Here is a 16,278-nt window from a genome sequence, read left to right as displayed (position 1 = left end):
GGTGTCTACCTGTGTGTCGTCAAAGATAAGCTCTCAAAAATTGCTAGCTTCTCCCATCAAAGATTTCTTGAAATGAAAGGAAAGGAAAAGTTTTTAAATAATCAGGTCTATCAAAGAGAAAGCCCTATAAGGTATGCCACATGCGTCCTTATAGAGAGCAAAAATACCTGCAACTGAGAGAAGAAAAATCACGAGAGTCTTAATGTTCTATTCTAAATAAAATATGATCCCTTGATCTCATTCAGGACAATTAACCTTAACAATTGCTTTGACTTTCACTCTAAAGATGTTCAACGTGTAAGTATAGTATTGTGCACTTGAGTAAACAACATATTTCATAAGCAGTAATTAATTGAAAAACCTGCATTTAATATCATCGAGCACTGCGTAAATATTTAGTTTCCACAATTAGGTACCTACATTCCTACTTACGTCATCCGTGCTGCAAACATCAGCGTAAGTTCTGGATACTACATTACTTTAATACCTATAAAATTATAAGAGGAAAATGCAACTGTTTTTCTGGAATCGAACACATGATCATTGCAACGTCTATACCAGGATCAACAATGATAACCACCTGGGACGTAATCTATCCCAGGGAAACGATTCATCGGAACAATTTTAGGGGGTAAAATATTATTCCACTCCCCTTCAGAGCTAGAGCTGAGAAATTACATCTGAAACTGAGTTCCAGAACAAGAAAATAAAGATATCTGAGAAAATCTGAAGAAAAAAGAAAGCAAGTACTCTTAGAGAAATTTTATAATAAGCTTTATGGAATATTCCTTACTCTGACGGCCAAAGCGCGCTGCTGTTTCTGTAGCAGATATATATTTGCGGGCCGTATTAGACCATGGATATGGGATATGGGACCATATCAGGATCCCGGTAAAGTTTCCAGAACACAATTGGGATGGTGACCCCGTTGTAACAAGTTTTGGTTTTAAAGGGTTTTGACAATTTTGATGTGGTTCTGTTTCTAATTTTGATTACCGCAGTCCCAGCCCTTGGTAGCAGTGCAACAGCTTTGCAAATTGCGAACACTGGCGACAAAAAGGGTGTCATGTGCTTAGCAAATGCATGTAACAACCTGCATGAGAGCACCGCTTAGAACCCACTTAGACCCGATTACCACAACGCCAGAACCAAAACTGATTCCCGTGAAACATCCCGCGATATGTTGTGCTCCTTCCTACCTAAGTCTTGCCCCATTACTAACTAGTGATAGGCGCATTAAAAATAACTAGTAAACAATTCAAAATAAAATAATAGTCATAGTCTAATGCAATGTAATTTAAGATACTACTACTGATGGACTAGCCTACTGATCTCCGTATTTACCACATACATTAGAAATCGTTTGTATATCGAAGCCCCTGAATAATTTCTTTAGCAACAAGTTGCTTGCATACTTAAGATTTGCTGCCACGAACGCTTACAGTATTTTTGTATTAGGCGTTGGCCCACTCAGGCATAATGTTCCACTCCTCTTCAACCTCTAAGAATGTAGCATTCGTCGGATGGTTTACCGTTAACGTGTTTAAAAAAAAACTTAATTTGGGCTACTACTACAATACTCACATACAAATATTCAATAACAGTCTTTTAAAATATGAGTATTCATTTGGCGTGAGAAAAACAAATGAGGGCCTCGTCATGGGGATGGTGATATCAATAAATCCTTGCAGTGTGCTCTGATTGATCACCGCTAATCTGGCAAAATGGCAACAATAGTCATACAACTCTACAAGTAATGAGAGTTTGATCCAAGTGCATTGTGATGTGACCATATTTCAATAATATTAGAACCCCTCAAATTCAGCAAGTTGCTGATGGACAATCCACTTGGTTATTTCTGAAGAGAACAGCCAGAAACTGTACGACCCAAGTATTCTCCGCAGCGGAGTCAAAACAATGAGACCAAGAAATCAATATCGGGCTTGTCGAGATTGCTTCCATGTAGCTTTTTGCGATTTTTAAAGTTCTTTGCGTGCTGGTAACTATGGTCCCAAATTTTCGGACAGTATGAATTTTTACCGAAGACAGTGGGTAGTGGTTATTGTTACAGTTTACCGAATGCTAGGAATTCGTTTCAAATTTAATTTCATTTCCAGTGGTCATTAGTGTAATGCTTAACTCATGTTAATTTTGTGAATATTGTGACAATTTTATAATGATGCATGGTAAGGAATCCGTTATGTAAGGCAGGTCACGTAATGAATCAAAAAAAGGAGGGTTGTTTTTATTTTTTATTAAAAATACTTATGTCCACGTACATGCGCTTTCTGGGAACTGGTAGCCCCAAAAAAGTGAAGTTCTACAGAGGACACTGGAAGGTCACACACAAGAAGTTCAGACTGCAAGTTGCGATTTTTGCCCGCACACAGTGTCTGTATTGTCCACGCGGTATGGATACGACTGCGATGACAGAGATTTGAAAATGTTTTAACGAATGCCATTGTTCAGTTGAGATCCACGACGGGAGCTAGTAGTCGCGTCGTGGGCTGCCGATCAGTTCGCTGTTACTTCTTATTTACGCGGTAGTTTGCTTGGGTTTTGTCACATCTAAGCTGATCAAGTCACCGACTCCAACTGAGAGAGGTTTGTCTGAAAAAAAAGCAATGAGGATCTGTGAATTGAGAACACTAGAAATTCTACGGACTGGATTGAATGCTAGCGTTTCTCTTCTTTCCACGCATTGTATTTGAATTTGAAACCTTATAGTAGGTAGTTGATCTAACTGTTTACATACCTTTGCTGATTTCCAGCTGCAACAAAAACAAAAGAATTAATATTTATGCTCAATAGCGTCATGGTGGAATTGTTTAATTCATCGTCAATTATTACGTATCATAAGAGATTTCGACATCTATTTCTGTAATTCAAAAGACTGTCATTTCGCTCAAATTCCTGTTACTGAGATTTAAGCCTTACCACCACTTACATTAAGAGTGTCGTTAAGTACGCCAACAGCAATCAGTTTACCGTCTTGCAAAATTTGAACGTCCAAGATGTTGGTATTTTTCAGTTTCTCGATGTCTTCTTTCGCTGTAAGGGAAGGGCGATATAGATGACTAAGAAATATGTTACGAATCAGGTCTGTTATTTGAAATAATTTTTCCTCGTATTTACCTTTATCGCCTACAGCACCGACAACGTTGCCAACATTATCAACAACGCCTCCTACAGCGTTGCCGACATTGTCAACAACATTTCCTACAGTGTTGCCAACATTATCAACAACGTTTCCTACAGCGTTGCCAACATTATCAACAACACCTCCTACGGCATTGCCAACATTACCGATAACGCCTCCTACAGCGTTACCAACGTTATTGGCAGCGCCTCCTACGGCGTTGCCAACATTGCCGAGAGCGCCTCCTACAGCGGAGCCAACATTATCAACAGCGCCTCCTACAGCGTTGCCAACAGAGCCAACTGCATCAGCGGCATTATTTAATACACCACTAACTCCATTTGATACACCGCTTATCAAACCACCCAACAAAGGAGAAGCTTGAACACAAGCGAAGGCAGCCTGAAACAATGTAGGAAGTATACAGTAGAGGTTGACAAAACGTCAATTAAAAAAGAAGGAGCTCTTTTTACGTAGAAAGTATTCGGCTATCAGGCTGTAGCAGATGACCGGGTGACACACAGTGCGGTTATTAGACAAAACAGAATTACTTACGAGTGCAAATGCGAAGAACACGGCGGTTTTCATTTTGTATTTTTTTGTTATTTTTGGTTTAACCACAAGATGATGTCTGGATACTGATCAGCTTGTGACTTCTCCTAGCACGGCGTCTCCGTTTTATATCGATCGAATATTTGCTTAGAAACGATATATCATGAGATGAGTTGTTTATTCAGGGAGTGAACTGCAATTGTTTCAACATTTGGAAATGTCTGCAAATAATTACTGATCCCTCATGTAGTTCCGGGTCAGATAGTTTATAAAGGTGCGTGTTGAAATGCTATGCATTGCCGCGCACCTACTTAATACGGGGATGCTGTACGGCAGTTCAGGTTTAGTCAGTAAGAGTCTGACACTACCCGCTTCCTACCCCGAGGAGGTGGCTGGCCATGAGGATTCCCCCACTCACCAAAAAAATGTAGTTTATAAAAGTGCCGAAGAGCATTACTACCGGTTCTGCAGGTTGGTAATAAAATCATAGAAAAAGAAAACTTCACATTGATTTTTTAATTAAAACTTCGTTTGTGACCTTGAAGCGAAGCGAAGTCAGGAACGTAATTTGTAAATTTGTTGTCTGTTTGACTGTATGCATGTTCATCGAGATCTCGATAATTACTCAACGGATTTAGTTTAATTTTTTTTAGATTAATCAAAGGAGGTCGGTACAATATATTTTCTACATGTTACTATGCTGGTGTTCATGGGGAAAGAATAAGAACAGTTTATTATTATAAAATATCAAGGTTGCTCTTAAAAAAATTCTTCAGATTTTAAACTTTTCATGAACTCTATCGCGACAGACATCATAAATTATTGTTCAATTAATATAAGGTAATTATAGCAACATTGGGGTTTTTTATTAACTCTACAACGGCATATATTAGGACATTTAGTAGTGTAACGACAAATGCTCTTCAAAATAAAGCTTTTCATACAAAGGATTTACACTGGGATATAATATCGAAATTTTGATATTGTAAGTTTTCTCCATCGTAACTGTTTTTTAACTGGATGAACACGAATTAGGATTAATTCGTTCACAAAACATGATTAAGTAAAAATTTAAATCATTCCAGACTTGACAAGCACAATCTGGTGAAAGTTGCATATCGATGCTCATTTTAATAGAATCCATAAAAAATATCTGCAGAAAATGTTAATACTTGCAAAAAGATAAGATTCTGAATAAATTAGCGTCAAAATAAGCTAAATTGCTGCCAAATAATAGTGAGATCAGATTTCAAAAATCTGATGTGGTTCCTCATTCCTTACGGATACTCCATCATTAGGAGCATGTTTTCTGATACCAGATAATATATAACAGGGGATGTAGGATATAGGACCACTTTAATAAATTCAAAGCTACCCAAGTGAATCTTCAAGCTTATGAGAAGCATGGTACACAATATTCTTGCAGCACCTCATCGCTTGCATCTCGGACGAACTAGCATCAACAGATATACCCGAGGCAATCATAATACCTTCGCCATGGTACTTATACATACATATATAGACACTGGCAGACTCTGCTAACGTTGTTTTGGCAAGGTAAAAAAAATAATCACAGTGGGATGAAAAATATCTCCGATTCTCCGACCTACCGAATGTTCACACTAAATTTCATAGGTTCCAGTTTCGGAGGAGTTCAATTTTTTAAAACGAGTCACGAGAATTTTGTATATTAGATTTTTATTATGATTTATTCTGACATTTGAATATGCAACTAAAACATTTATTTCAGCCCATAGGTATTTCTCTTAAGCTGTCATTTTTTATGTTTCAATAACTCTTATATTTTTGTGTGACTTATTTCTGCGTCAGCTACGCAGAAAAAAGTCCTAAAAGCATTTTAAAAAAGTTTTGGTAATAGTTTTATTCGACTTAATGGCTTTTGAACGAATGCTCATATTTATTTTCGTTTATTTGGAACGTCCTGCGGCTGGAGCGTTTTCGAAATTTGAGTTTATTTTTCCTTTTAATTTAAAGTGACATTTAATAAATGGAAGCATTGTTCAAAGTATCCGCTGTCTAATACTAACAGCTGGGTACTTCTTACAGTTCTTACCCAACTATTAAGCCTAAAGACAGAATTTTGCACCTTTAAGGAGTCATAAATGGGGAACTATAACTTGGTTGAAAATGAAGAATGTCATTTTGGGATCTCTAACAAATCTCAGAAAACTCTTGATGTGTCTTGAGATACTAATGCCATGTATTTATTATTGCAGATCAGTGAACGCAAGTAATTCCTTTACTTACAAATTATTGCATTCCTTTCCAATTGTGATTTATTATACGTAGTACTCATCGTGACTTTGTAAATATTGTGACATATCCTATTATCTTGTGCATAGTTAGGTATGCAGCCTAAGTAAGGCTTCAAATTAAAAAAAAGGTTAAATTAGTTTAATATTTTATTTAACATGCATCATTATATCCAAGCGCAGTTCAGGAACTAGTAATCCCAAAGAAATATAGCAGAAGTTATACAGATGACACTGGAAGGTTGCACACACTGTCTGTATTGTCCACGCGGCATAGATACGACTGCGATGAGAGATTTGAAAATGTTATAACGAATGCCATTGTTCAGTTGAGATCCACGACGGGAGCAAGTAGTCGCGTCGTGGGCTGCCGATCAGGTCGCTGTTACTCCTTATTTACGCGGTGGTTTGCTTGGGTTTGGTCACATCTAAGCTGATCAAGTCACCGACTCCAACTGAGAGAGGTTTGTCTGAAAACAAAGCAATGAGGATCTGTGAATTGGCAACACTAAAAAATTTGGCGGACTGGATTGATTGCTAGCGCTCGTTCTCTTTCCACGCGATATATTTGAAATCTTATAGTAGTTGATCTAATTGTGTACATACCTTTGCTGATTTCCAGCTGCAACAAATAAACAAGAATTAACATTTATGCTCAAAAGCGTCATTTTAAAATATTTTACTCATCTATCAAATATTACGTATCATAAGCGATTTCGACATCTATTTCTGCAATTCAAAAGACTAACGTTCCTTATCTGATAAAAGATTTTTAACCGGCGAATTTCGCCCAAATTCCTGTTACTGAGATTTAAGCCTTACCACCACTTACATTAAGAGTGTCGTTAAATACGCCAACAGCAATCAGTTTACCGTCTTGCAAAATTTGAACGTCCAAGATGTTTGTATTTTTCAGTTTCTCGATGTCTTCTTTCGCTGTAAGGTAAGGGCAGTATAGATGACTAAGAAATATGTTACGAATCAGGTCTGTTATTTGAAATAATTTTTCCTCGTATTTACCTTTATCGCCTACAGCACCGACAACGTTGCCAACGTTATCAACAACGTTTCCTGCAGCGTTGCCGACATTGTCAACAACATTTCCTACAGTGTTGCCAACATTATCAACAACGTTTCCTACAGCGTTACCAACATTATCAACAACACCTCCTACAGCATTGCCAACATTACCGATAACGCCTCCTACAGCGTTGCCTACATTATTGGCAGCGCCTCCTACGGCGTTGCCAACATTGCCGAGAGCGCCTCCTACAGCGGAGCTCACATTATCAACAGCGCCTCCTACAGCGTTACCAACAGAGCCAACTGCATCAGCGGCATTATTTAATACACCACTAACTCCATTTGATACACCGCTTATCAAACCACCCAACAAAGGAGAAGCTTGAACACAAGCGAAGGCAGCCTGAAACAATGTAGGAAGTATACAGTAGAGGTTGACAAAACGTCAATTAAAAAAGAAGGAGCTCTTTTTACATAGAAAGTATTCGGCTATCAGGCTGTAGCAGATGACCGGGTGACACACAGTGCGGTTATTAGGAACATACAAAACAGAATTACTTACGAGTGCAAATGCGAAGAACACGGCGGTTTTCATTTTGTATTTTTTTGTTATTTTTGGTTTAACCACAAGATGATGTCTGGATACTGATCAGCTTGTGACTTCTCCTAGCACGGCGTCTCCGTTTTATATCGATCGAATATTTGCTTAGAAACAATACATCATGAGATGAGTTGTTTATTCAGAGAGTGAACTGCAATTGTTTCAACATTTGGAAATGTCTGCAAATAATTACTGATCCTTTATGTAGTTCCGGGTCAGATAGTTTATAAAATGCTGAAGAGCATTACTACCGGTCATTTGTAGGTTGGTGTAGTTCCCGATGATTGTACACTGTAGTTTTCAGATTGCAACCTCTTACAAATGCCTGTCTCAAAAAATCCAATAGTGTAGTCATGTGACTAATTAAAATGTATAGGCCCCTTTTCAGCGCTGTCCATGTATATTACAATAAAATGGTAGAAAAGTGAAAACTGTGCATGGACTATTAAACTTATATTTTCTTCGTCGTCTTCAAACGATAAGAAACTAAAGACATAATTTGAATATTTGCTATCTGTTTGTATGTATGTATGTCCGTCAAGATCTCAATAATTACTCTGCAGACCTACTTAGGGTTGGTCTATTGGGATATCATAGTTTCTACAAATTTCCATGCTAGTGTGTTATCCATGGAAGAATTATAGTAACAGCTTATTTTTATCAAAAATTAAGTTAGGGTTTATCTAAAAAAATCTGTATACGACAGACTTTATCCAGACTGACAGCATATTATTTTGCAGTTCGCTATGGCGTATGCTGAACAAAATTTGAATTACAGTTTTGTTTACCTTTCGTCCAAAAGCAAAATAATAACGTTTTTCTTTTGTTTAATAGTGAGTAGGTATTTAAAAAACGTCTCGCTTTTCCTATGAAACACTGAAGCAGTGGGTTAGAAGTTACTATTTTACTTTCTTTCTAACTGACTGCTTGAGCAGAAGAGAACGATTTCAAACGAATGCAGTCAGCAGTCAGCAATCTGTTAAGTAAATGATCCTAAAATGGTAACTTGTATCCCACTACTTAAGTTCTTTCCTTTCATTGAAATGAAACTACTTTTACGGATTTTATCGCGGTTTAATGTGTTAATGTATCACGGTCACGGGCAGACTGAGCCAGAACTCAGCCTGCAAAGGTGTCGAAACGTCGGGAACTAAAATCAAACATTAAACCGCGATAAAATCCGTAAAAGTAGTTTCATTTCAATGTTCTTTTCTTTCGTTCTCCAACACCTGCTGCCCGAACCGCTGATCGTTTTTTTTATATTTGAGCTTTGATGTTTTGTGTTATTTACACGGCGTCGCCTACAAATGCGCATATAGCAATATTCTTCGTCTGACGCAGTCGGCTAAAAAGGAAAATGTCCTAACTGCTAGAATCACAAATTAGAAACTTTTCAACAAGTTTCTTTAATTGTAAAAGTATGCTTTTAGAACGGATTTTAGACATTCATCCCTAAAGAACCTCCTTTAGGGATGAATGTTTAAAATCCCTTACGTATAGGTATACGTAAAAAACTTCAACAGCTTTAAACCTAAATTGATGACAATATCTAAAATCAACTTGGTTAGAAATTAAGAAACGACAATATTCTTGGTGTTTTTTATTTCTTCAATTATTTTATTTTTTGGTATTACAAAAGGCTACTGACAGCAGTGCAGGAGGATGTTACCAAAAATGCCGATGGGGGCCACATTTCGTGCAATGGTTATGCTCTCTACTGAACAGGAGGCGGAGAACCCCAAGCACTTCACACATTGCATTTCAAAACCCGAAAAGAAGCCGTCGGCCCCATTTGGCCGATAGTACCCCGCGGACAGTGCATGATGTGGGGCTGTGCATTGCTCATATACCGACAGAATGCAGGAGACGTTGCACGGCGGTGGTTCAGTTTCAATCAGTAAGATTCTGACACTAACCGCTCTCTCCCCTGAGGAAGTGGGAGTCCATGACGATTACCCCGCATAATAAAAAAAAAGGAGCAATGTCTGTTATTTTTTGTGTTTTATCATTATCTGTCATCACAGGTACTTCAAAATATTTAATTTGATTTCAATGGTGATTGCTGTAGTACCTACGTCCGTATTGGGTTTCTGTACATTGTGATACAAAATTTATAATGTGCAGGTTAGAAAGGCAGCTCATGTGAAGGATACAAATAAAAAAAGTTAGGTTATTTTGATTTTTTATTAAACATACATAAATATATCCAGATCCAAGCGCAGTCTAGGAACTAGTAATCCCAAAGACATAGAGCAGTAGTTATACAGAGGACACTGGACGGTTGCACACAGTGTCTGTATTGTCCACGCGGCATAGTTGCGACTGCGATGAGAGATTTGAAAATGTTTTAAAGAATGCCATTGTTTAGTTGAGATCCACGACGGGAGCAAGTAGTCGCGTCGTGGGCTGCCGATCAGGTCGCTGTTACTCCTTATTTACGCGGTGGTTCGCTTGGGTTTGGTCACATCTAAGCTGATCAAGTTACCGACTCCAACTGAGAGAGGTTTGTCTGAAAACAAAGCAATGAGGATCTGTGAAATGGCAACACTAGAAAATTCTACGGACTGGATTAAATGCTAGCGCCTCTCCTCTTTCCACGCATAGTTTTTGAATTTGAAACCTTATAGTAGTTGATCTAATTGTGTACATACCTTTGCTGATTTCCAGCTGCAACAAAAACAAAAGAATTAACATTATTTATTCCTCAAAAGCGTCATGGTTGTGTAAATGAAAATGTTCAATTCATTCATGAATTAATACGAATCATCAGAAATTTCGACATACATCTCTAAGTTCCTTTTCACGTTACTGTTTTTAGCCTTAGGCATACTTACATTAAGAGTGTCGTCAAGTACGCCAACAGAAATCAGTTTACCGTCTTGCAAAACTTGAACGTCCAAGATGTTGGAATTTTTCAGTTTCTCGATGTCTTCTTTTGCTGTAAGGCAAGGCCAATATAGAAGACTTAGAAATATGTTACGAATCAGGTCTGTCATTAGAAATTATTTTTTCTTATTTTTACCTTTATCGCTTAAAGCACCGACAACATTGCCAACACCATTAGCAACGCCTCCTACAACGCTGCCAACATTATCAACAACATTTCCTACAACGTTGCCAACATTATCAACAACATTTCCTACGGTGTTGCCAACATTATCAACAACATTTCCTACGGTGTTGCCAACATTATCAACAACGTTTCCTACAGCGCTGCCAAGATTACCGAGAATGCCTCCTACAGTGTTACCAACATTTCCTACAGTGTTGCCAACGTTATCAACAACATTTTCCACAGTGTTGCCGACATTATCAACAACGCCACATACAGTGTCGTCTACATTATCTTCAACATCTTGTACAGTGTTGCCAACATTATCAACAACATTTTCTACAGTGTTGCCGACGTTGTTAGCAGCATCTCCTACAGCGTTGCCAACATTATCAACAACGTTTCCTACAGTGTTGCCAACATTATCAACAACGTTTCCTACAGCGTTGCCAACATTATCAACAACGTTTCCTACAGCGTTGCCAACATTATCAACAACGTTTCCAACAGTGTTGCCAACATTATCAACAACACCTCCTACAGCATTGCCAACATTTCCGAGAATGCCTCCTACAGCGTTGCCAACATTATCGACAGCGCCTCCTACGGCGTTGCCAACATTGCCGAGAGCACCTCCTACAGCGGAGCCAACATTATCGACAGCGCCTCCTACAGCGTTGCCAACAGAGCCAACTGCATCAGCGGCATTATTTAATACTCCACTAACTCCACTTGATATACCGCCTATCAAACCACCCAACAGGGGAGAGGATTGAACACCAGCGAAAGCCTGAAACAATGTAGGAAGTTTACAGTAAATGTTGATAAAATAACAAAAAAGAAGGAGATCTTTTTACACCGAAAGTATTACACAGTGCTCGAGAGAAGGCAGTGGGTTTGTGAGTCACTGTTGCTCTGAGTCACACTCACTTCCAGCACTCAGGCTGTAGCAGCTGACCGGTTGAAACACAATGCGGTTATTAGGAACATACGAAACAAAATTACTTACGAGTGCGAATGCGAAGAACACGGCGGTTTTCATCTTGTATTATTTTTTGTTAAACCACAAGATGATGTCTGGATACTGATCAGCTTGTGACTTCTCCTAGCACGGCGTCTCCGTTTTATATCGATCGAATATTTGCTTAGAAACAATATATCATGAGATGTGTTGTTTATTCAGGTTAAAACTGCAATTGTTTCAACATTTGGAAATGTCGGCAAATAATTGCTGATCTCTAATTAGTTCCGGATCAGACAGTTTATATTAATGCTGAAGAGCACAGCTACCGGTCAAATGTGAGTCGGAATTGTTCATGATAATTGTAAATTGTAGGTTTAAGATATAATCCTCTGAAGGAGCAGCTGTAAGTTTAAAAGAAAATAAAAAACAAAGTGTCATGGAACTTTTTAACATGTTTTACGCTAGTAATTAGCGGCATGATAATTGTAAATTGTAGGTTTAAGATATAATCCTCTGAAGGAGCAGCTGTAAGTTTAAAAGAAAATAAAAAACAAAGTGTCATGGAACTTTTTAACATGTTTTACGCTAGTAATTAGCGGCGTCTATTTAAGAAATAAAGACGTAGAAGAGAGAAAACTTTACTAAGGAGAAAAAAACATGCTGCGTCCGCAAAGATCCCAAGTTTTAAATACAATTTGTAGATTTGTTTTCTGTTTGACTGCATGTTTATGCAGTCTGTCAAACAGTCCGTCAAGGTCTCGATAAACTCGACAGATTTACATTGTTTGAATCTTCAGAGACTTATAAAAAGGGGTGGGAATTTTTATTGATTGTTTTTTTTTATAACATGGCTGATTTTATAAGGTTAACCATTGCGCCAATGTTTTAAAAACTAGAGCATTAAGAATTTTTCACTAAGATAAATTTTCTTAGAAGCTAAGTTTCTTGAACTTTTCAATAACACATTTGTTATGCGTCAACATCCTAGCCATTTCCGTCTAATCGGATGGTTTTACAAGGAGCGACTGCCTATCTGACCTCCTCAACTCAGCTACCTGGGCAATACGATACCCCTTAGTTGTATGAAGGATTGCAACGCATTGCAATACACCGACACAAAAACGCGGATGACGTAGCACGGCAGTTCATGTTTAGGGAGTAAGAGTCTGACACTACCCATTTCCTCCCTCGAGGGAGTGGTTGTCCATGAGGATTCCAACCCTCAGCAAAAAGAAAACCCCCTTAGTTAGATAGGTTGTCAGATTTTCTAGCTTGACTCTCAAAGATGACCCGTAACGACTCTTAAAGATTTATGAATAATAATCGGGACCCGCAATTAAGCTTCCTTCCGAAACATGGAGGAACTCGTTATGACACGATGTTCACCCATCTACGGACCAAACGCGTCAAGCATAGCTGAACCCATCATCGATCAACTTATGCAGTTATAGCTTAGCCACGAGCTCCTCACTTTTGTTATTCTGTGGTTTTCATTTGGGTCGCTAGTCTTATATGCGTTTATGTTAAGGTACATTATGATAAACTTTAGTAGCTGTTTCATCACCATCCTTATCATGACTGCTCCAGAATGACAAAAATGGTTTTCGAACAAATCTATACTAATATACAAAGCTGAAGAGTTTGTTTGTTTGTTTGAACGTGCTAATCTCAGGAATTACTGGTTCAAATTGAAAAAATATTTTTGTGTTCAATAGACCATTCATCGAGGAAGGTTTTAGGCTAATAAGATCACGCTGCAACTAATAGAAGCGAAGATACAATGGAAAATGTGGCAAAAACGGGAAAAAATGTAATCTTCGAGAATCTTTTGATCTTTCGTTCAAAAATTCCTAACTTATATTTTCTAACCACGCGGACGAAGTCGCGGGCAACAGCTAATGCATGTATATTTTTGTTACTTTAACACGTCTTACAGCCCGAAAGGCTAGGTGTTTTTTTGTATTTGAGCTTTGAATTATTATGATGGTAACATAGCATGGTGTATACCTACATATAGAATGTTCTCAATAACCGTGCAGATTTCATCAAATGCGTGCATAGCATTATCCACCTTCTACTATCCCTCATTGTATTCCTTCCCTTGTAATATTCAAGACAGAATCGGACATAAGGACTCATAATATAAGCTCTGCTTAGTTTGAGACTAGATGGCGTTGTGTGAAAGTTGTAGAATATTATATTGTACTAGCTGACCCAGCAAACGTTGTTTTGCCTAATAAATAATTTATATTTGTATGTATTTTTTAATGCCACATAAGATGCACATTATCTTTATTTGCCCTATAAGGAGTAGATTCGATGACTGAATTTGATGAAAATTAAGGAATATAAATTTTCAGTATTCCAAAAAGTCAACCTCTATGGAAGTGTTACTTATGATCAGGCAAAAAGAAATTGAAATTACAAGTTATTTCGTGCCATATCCAGAGGTTATTGCTGTAGTATCTACATCCATGTTGCACAGTATGACACATCATAATATATTACATATTAAAATGATGTGCCTTTCGAACCGTTCACAGTCATAATATTTACGATTAGGTTAGATTACGCTGGAAACAAGGTTATAAAGGCAGTTCACGTAAGGGATACAAATGAAAAAAGTTAGGTTATTTTGATTTTTTATTAAACATACATAAATATACCAAAATCCACACGCAGTCTATAAACTTGTAATGCCAAGGAAATAGAACAGTATATAGAAGACACTGTAAGGTTGCACACAACAACTTCAGACAGACAGTGTCTGTATTGTTCACGCAGCATGGATACGACTGCGATGAGAGATTTGAAAATATTTTAACGAATGCCATTGTTCAGTTGAGATCCACGACGGGAGCAAGTAGTCGCATCGTGGGCAGCCGATCAGGTCGCTGTAACTTCTTAATTACGCGGTGGTTTGCTTGGGTTTGGTCACATCTAAGCTGATCAAGTTACCGACTCCAACTGAGAGAGGTTTGTCTGAAAACAAAGCAATGAGGATCTGTGAATTGGCAACACTAGAAAATTTTATGGATTGGATTGAATACTAGCGCTGCTTCTTTTTCCACGCATTATATTTGAAACCTTATAGTAGTTGATCTAATTGTGTACATACCTTTGCTGATTTCCAGCTGCAACAAAAACAAAAGAATTAACATTTATTCTCAGAAGCGTCATCCCTAAGTACCTTTTTACATTACATACTAGGTTTTAAGTATTACGATCACTTACATTAAGAGTGTCGTCAAGTACGCCAACAGCAATCAGTTTACCGTCTTGCAAAATTTGAACGTCCAAGATGTTGGAATTCTTTAGTTTCTCGATGTCTTCTTTCGCTGTAAGGTAAGAGCAATATAGATGACTAAGAAATATGTTACGAATCAGGTCTGTCATTTGAAATTAATTTTCCTCATATTTACCTTTATCGCCTAAAGCACCAACAACGTTGCCAACACCATCAACAACGCCTCCTACAACGTTGCCAACATTGTCAACAACATTTCCTACGGTGTTGCCAACATTATCAACAACATTTCCTACTGTGTTGCCAACATTATCAACAACGTTTCCTACAGCGTTGCCAACATTACCAACAACGTTTCCTACAGCGCTGCCAAGATTACCGAGAATACCTCCTACAGTGTTGCCAGCATTTCCTGTAGTGTTGCCAGCATTATCAGCAACATTTTCTACAGTGTTGCCAACATTATCAACAGCATTGTCTACAGTGTTGCCGACATTATCAGCAGCATCTCCTACAGTGTTGCCAACATTATCAACAGCATTGTCTACAGTGTTGCCGACATTATCAGCAGCATCTCCTACAGTGTTGCCAACATTATCAACAGCATTGTCTACAGCGTTGCCAACATTATCAACAGCATCTCCTACAGTGTTGCCAACATTATCAACAGCATTGTCTACAGTGTTGCCAACATTATCAACAGCATTGTCTACAGTGTTGCCGACATTATCAGCAGCATCTCCTACAGTGTTGCCAACATTATCAACAGCATTGTCTACAGCGTTGCCAACATTATCAACAGCGCCTCCTACAGCGTTGCCAACATTACCAAGAACGCCTCCTACAGCGCTGCCAACATTACCGAGAGCGCCTCCTACAGCGCTGCCAACATTACCGAGAGCGCCTCCTACAGCGGAGCCTACATTATCAACAGCACCTCCTACAGCGTTACCAACAGTGCCAACTGCATCAGCGGCATTATTTAAGACACCACTAACTCCATTCGATATACCGCTTATCAAACCACCCAACAGGGGAGAGGATTGAACAGATGCGAAAGCCTGAAACAAATTAAGTAGTTTACAGTAAATGTTGAAAAAATGACAAATGAAAAAAACGAGCTCTTTTTACATAGGATGGGCCCAGAGAGCTTGGGTGAAGGCAGTGAGTCACTGCTGCTCTGAGTCGGACTCACTTAAACGCTGTGCGGCCATCAGGTTATAGCTCCTGACCACGTGACACACAATGAGATTATCATTAACATACAAAACAGGAGTACTTACGAGTGTAAATGCGAAGAACACGGCGATTTTCATTTTGTTATTTTTTTGTTATTTTTGGTTTAACCACAAGATGATGTCTGGATACTGATCAGCTTGTGACTTCTCCTAGCACGGCGTCTCCGTTTTATATCGATTGAATATTTG

The 16,278-nt window shown here is 38.3% G+C and overlaps 2 protein-coding genes across 4 annotated transcripts; both read right to left on the bottom strand.

The window, feature by feature from the left end:
* Positions 1 to 2,379: 2,379 nt before the first annotated feature.
* On the bottom strand, positions 2,380 to 16,249 carry LOC113497750 (uncharacterized transmembrane protein DDB_G0289901-like). Of its 2 annotated transcripts, none has more exons than XM_026877447.1 (5): positions 16,135 to 16,249; positions 15,027 to 15,912; positions 2,948 to 3,051; positions 2,756 to 2,771; positions 2,380 to 2,610 (listed from the first exon to the last, which is right to left on the bottom strand). In XM_026877447.1, exons 1-5 carry the CDS (start codon positions 16,165 to 16,167, stop codon positions 2,537 to 2,539), a joined length of 1,113 nt encoding a protein of 370 aa, XP_026733248.1. In that variant the 5' UTR covers positions 16,168 to 16,249; the 3' UTR covers positions 2,380 to 2,536. The 2 variants fall into 2 exon arrangements, with proteins under 2 accessions (XP_026733248.1, XP_026733247.1); XM_026877446.1 differs by lacking the exons at positions 2,380 to 2,610; positions 2,756 to 2,771; positions 2,948 to 3,051 and adding exons at positions 14,243 to 14,586; positions 14,723 to 14,738; positions 14,839 to 14,942.
* On the bottom strand, positions 6,102 to 11,760 carry LOC113497751 (circumsporozoite protein-like). Of its 2 annotated transcripts, none has more exons than XM_026877450.1 (5): positions 11,650 to 11,760; positions 10,611 to 11,430; positions 10,423 to 10,526; positions 10,240 to 10,255; positions 6,102 to 6,434 (listed from the first exon to the last, which is right to left on the bottom strand). In XM_026877450.1, exons 1-5 carry the CDS (start codon positions 11,680 to 11,682, stop codon positions 6,361 to 6,363), a joined length of 1,047 nt encoding a protein of 348 aa, XP_026733251.1. In that variant the 5' UTR covers positions 11,683 to 11,760; the 3' UTR covers positions 6,102 to 6,360. The 2 variants fall into 2 exon arrangements, with proteins under 2 accessions (XP_026733251.1, XP_026733249.1); XM_026877448.1 differs by lacking the exon at positions 6,102 to 6,434 and adding an exon at positions 9,759 to 10,097 and having other exon boundaries at positions 11,650 to 11,759.
* Positions 16,250 to 16,278: the final 29 nt, after the last annotated feature.

This window comes from Trichoplusia ni, chromosome 9, assembly GCF_003590095.1.
Source record: "Trichoplusia ni isolate ovarian cell line Hi5 chromosome 9, tn1, whole genome shotgun sequence".
Taxonomy (NCBI): domain Eukaryota; kingdom Metazoa; phylum Arthropoda; class Insecta; order Lepidoptera; family Noctuidae; genus Trichoplusia; species Trichoplusia ni.
This window is presented reverse-complemented; position numbering and strand designations above follow the sequence as displayed.

Excerpts from the sequence above, each read along its gene's own strand:
- LOC113497751 (XM_026877450.1), bottom strand. The coding sequence starts at position 11,682 with ATGAAAACCGCCGTGTTCTTCGCATTCGCACTC. Across the intron at positions 11,431-11,649 it reads TGTTCTTCGCATTCGCACTC|GCTTTCGCTGGTGTTCAATC; the intron begins GTAAGTAATTTT and ends ACATTGTTTCAG. Across the intron at positions 10,527-10,610 it reads CGGTGCTTTAAGCGATAAAG|CAAAAGAAGACATCGAGAAA; the intron begins GTAAAAATAAGA and ends CTTGCCTTACAG.
- LOC113497750 (XM_026877447.1), bottom strand. The coding sequence starts at position 16,167 with ATGAAAATCGCCGTGTTCTTCGCATTTACACTC. Across the intron at positions 15,913-16,134 it reads TGTTCTTCGCATTTACACTC|GCTTTCGCATCTGTTCAATC; the intron begins GTAAGTACTCCT and ends AATTTGTTTCAG. Across the intron at positions 3,052-15,026 it reads TGGTGCTTTAGGCGATAAAG|CGAAAGAAGACATCGAGAAA; the intron begins GTAAATATGAGG and ends CTTCCCTTACAG.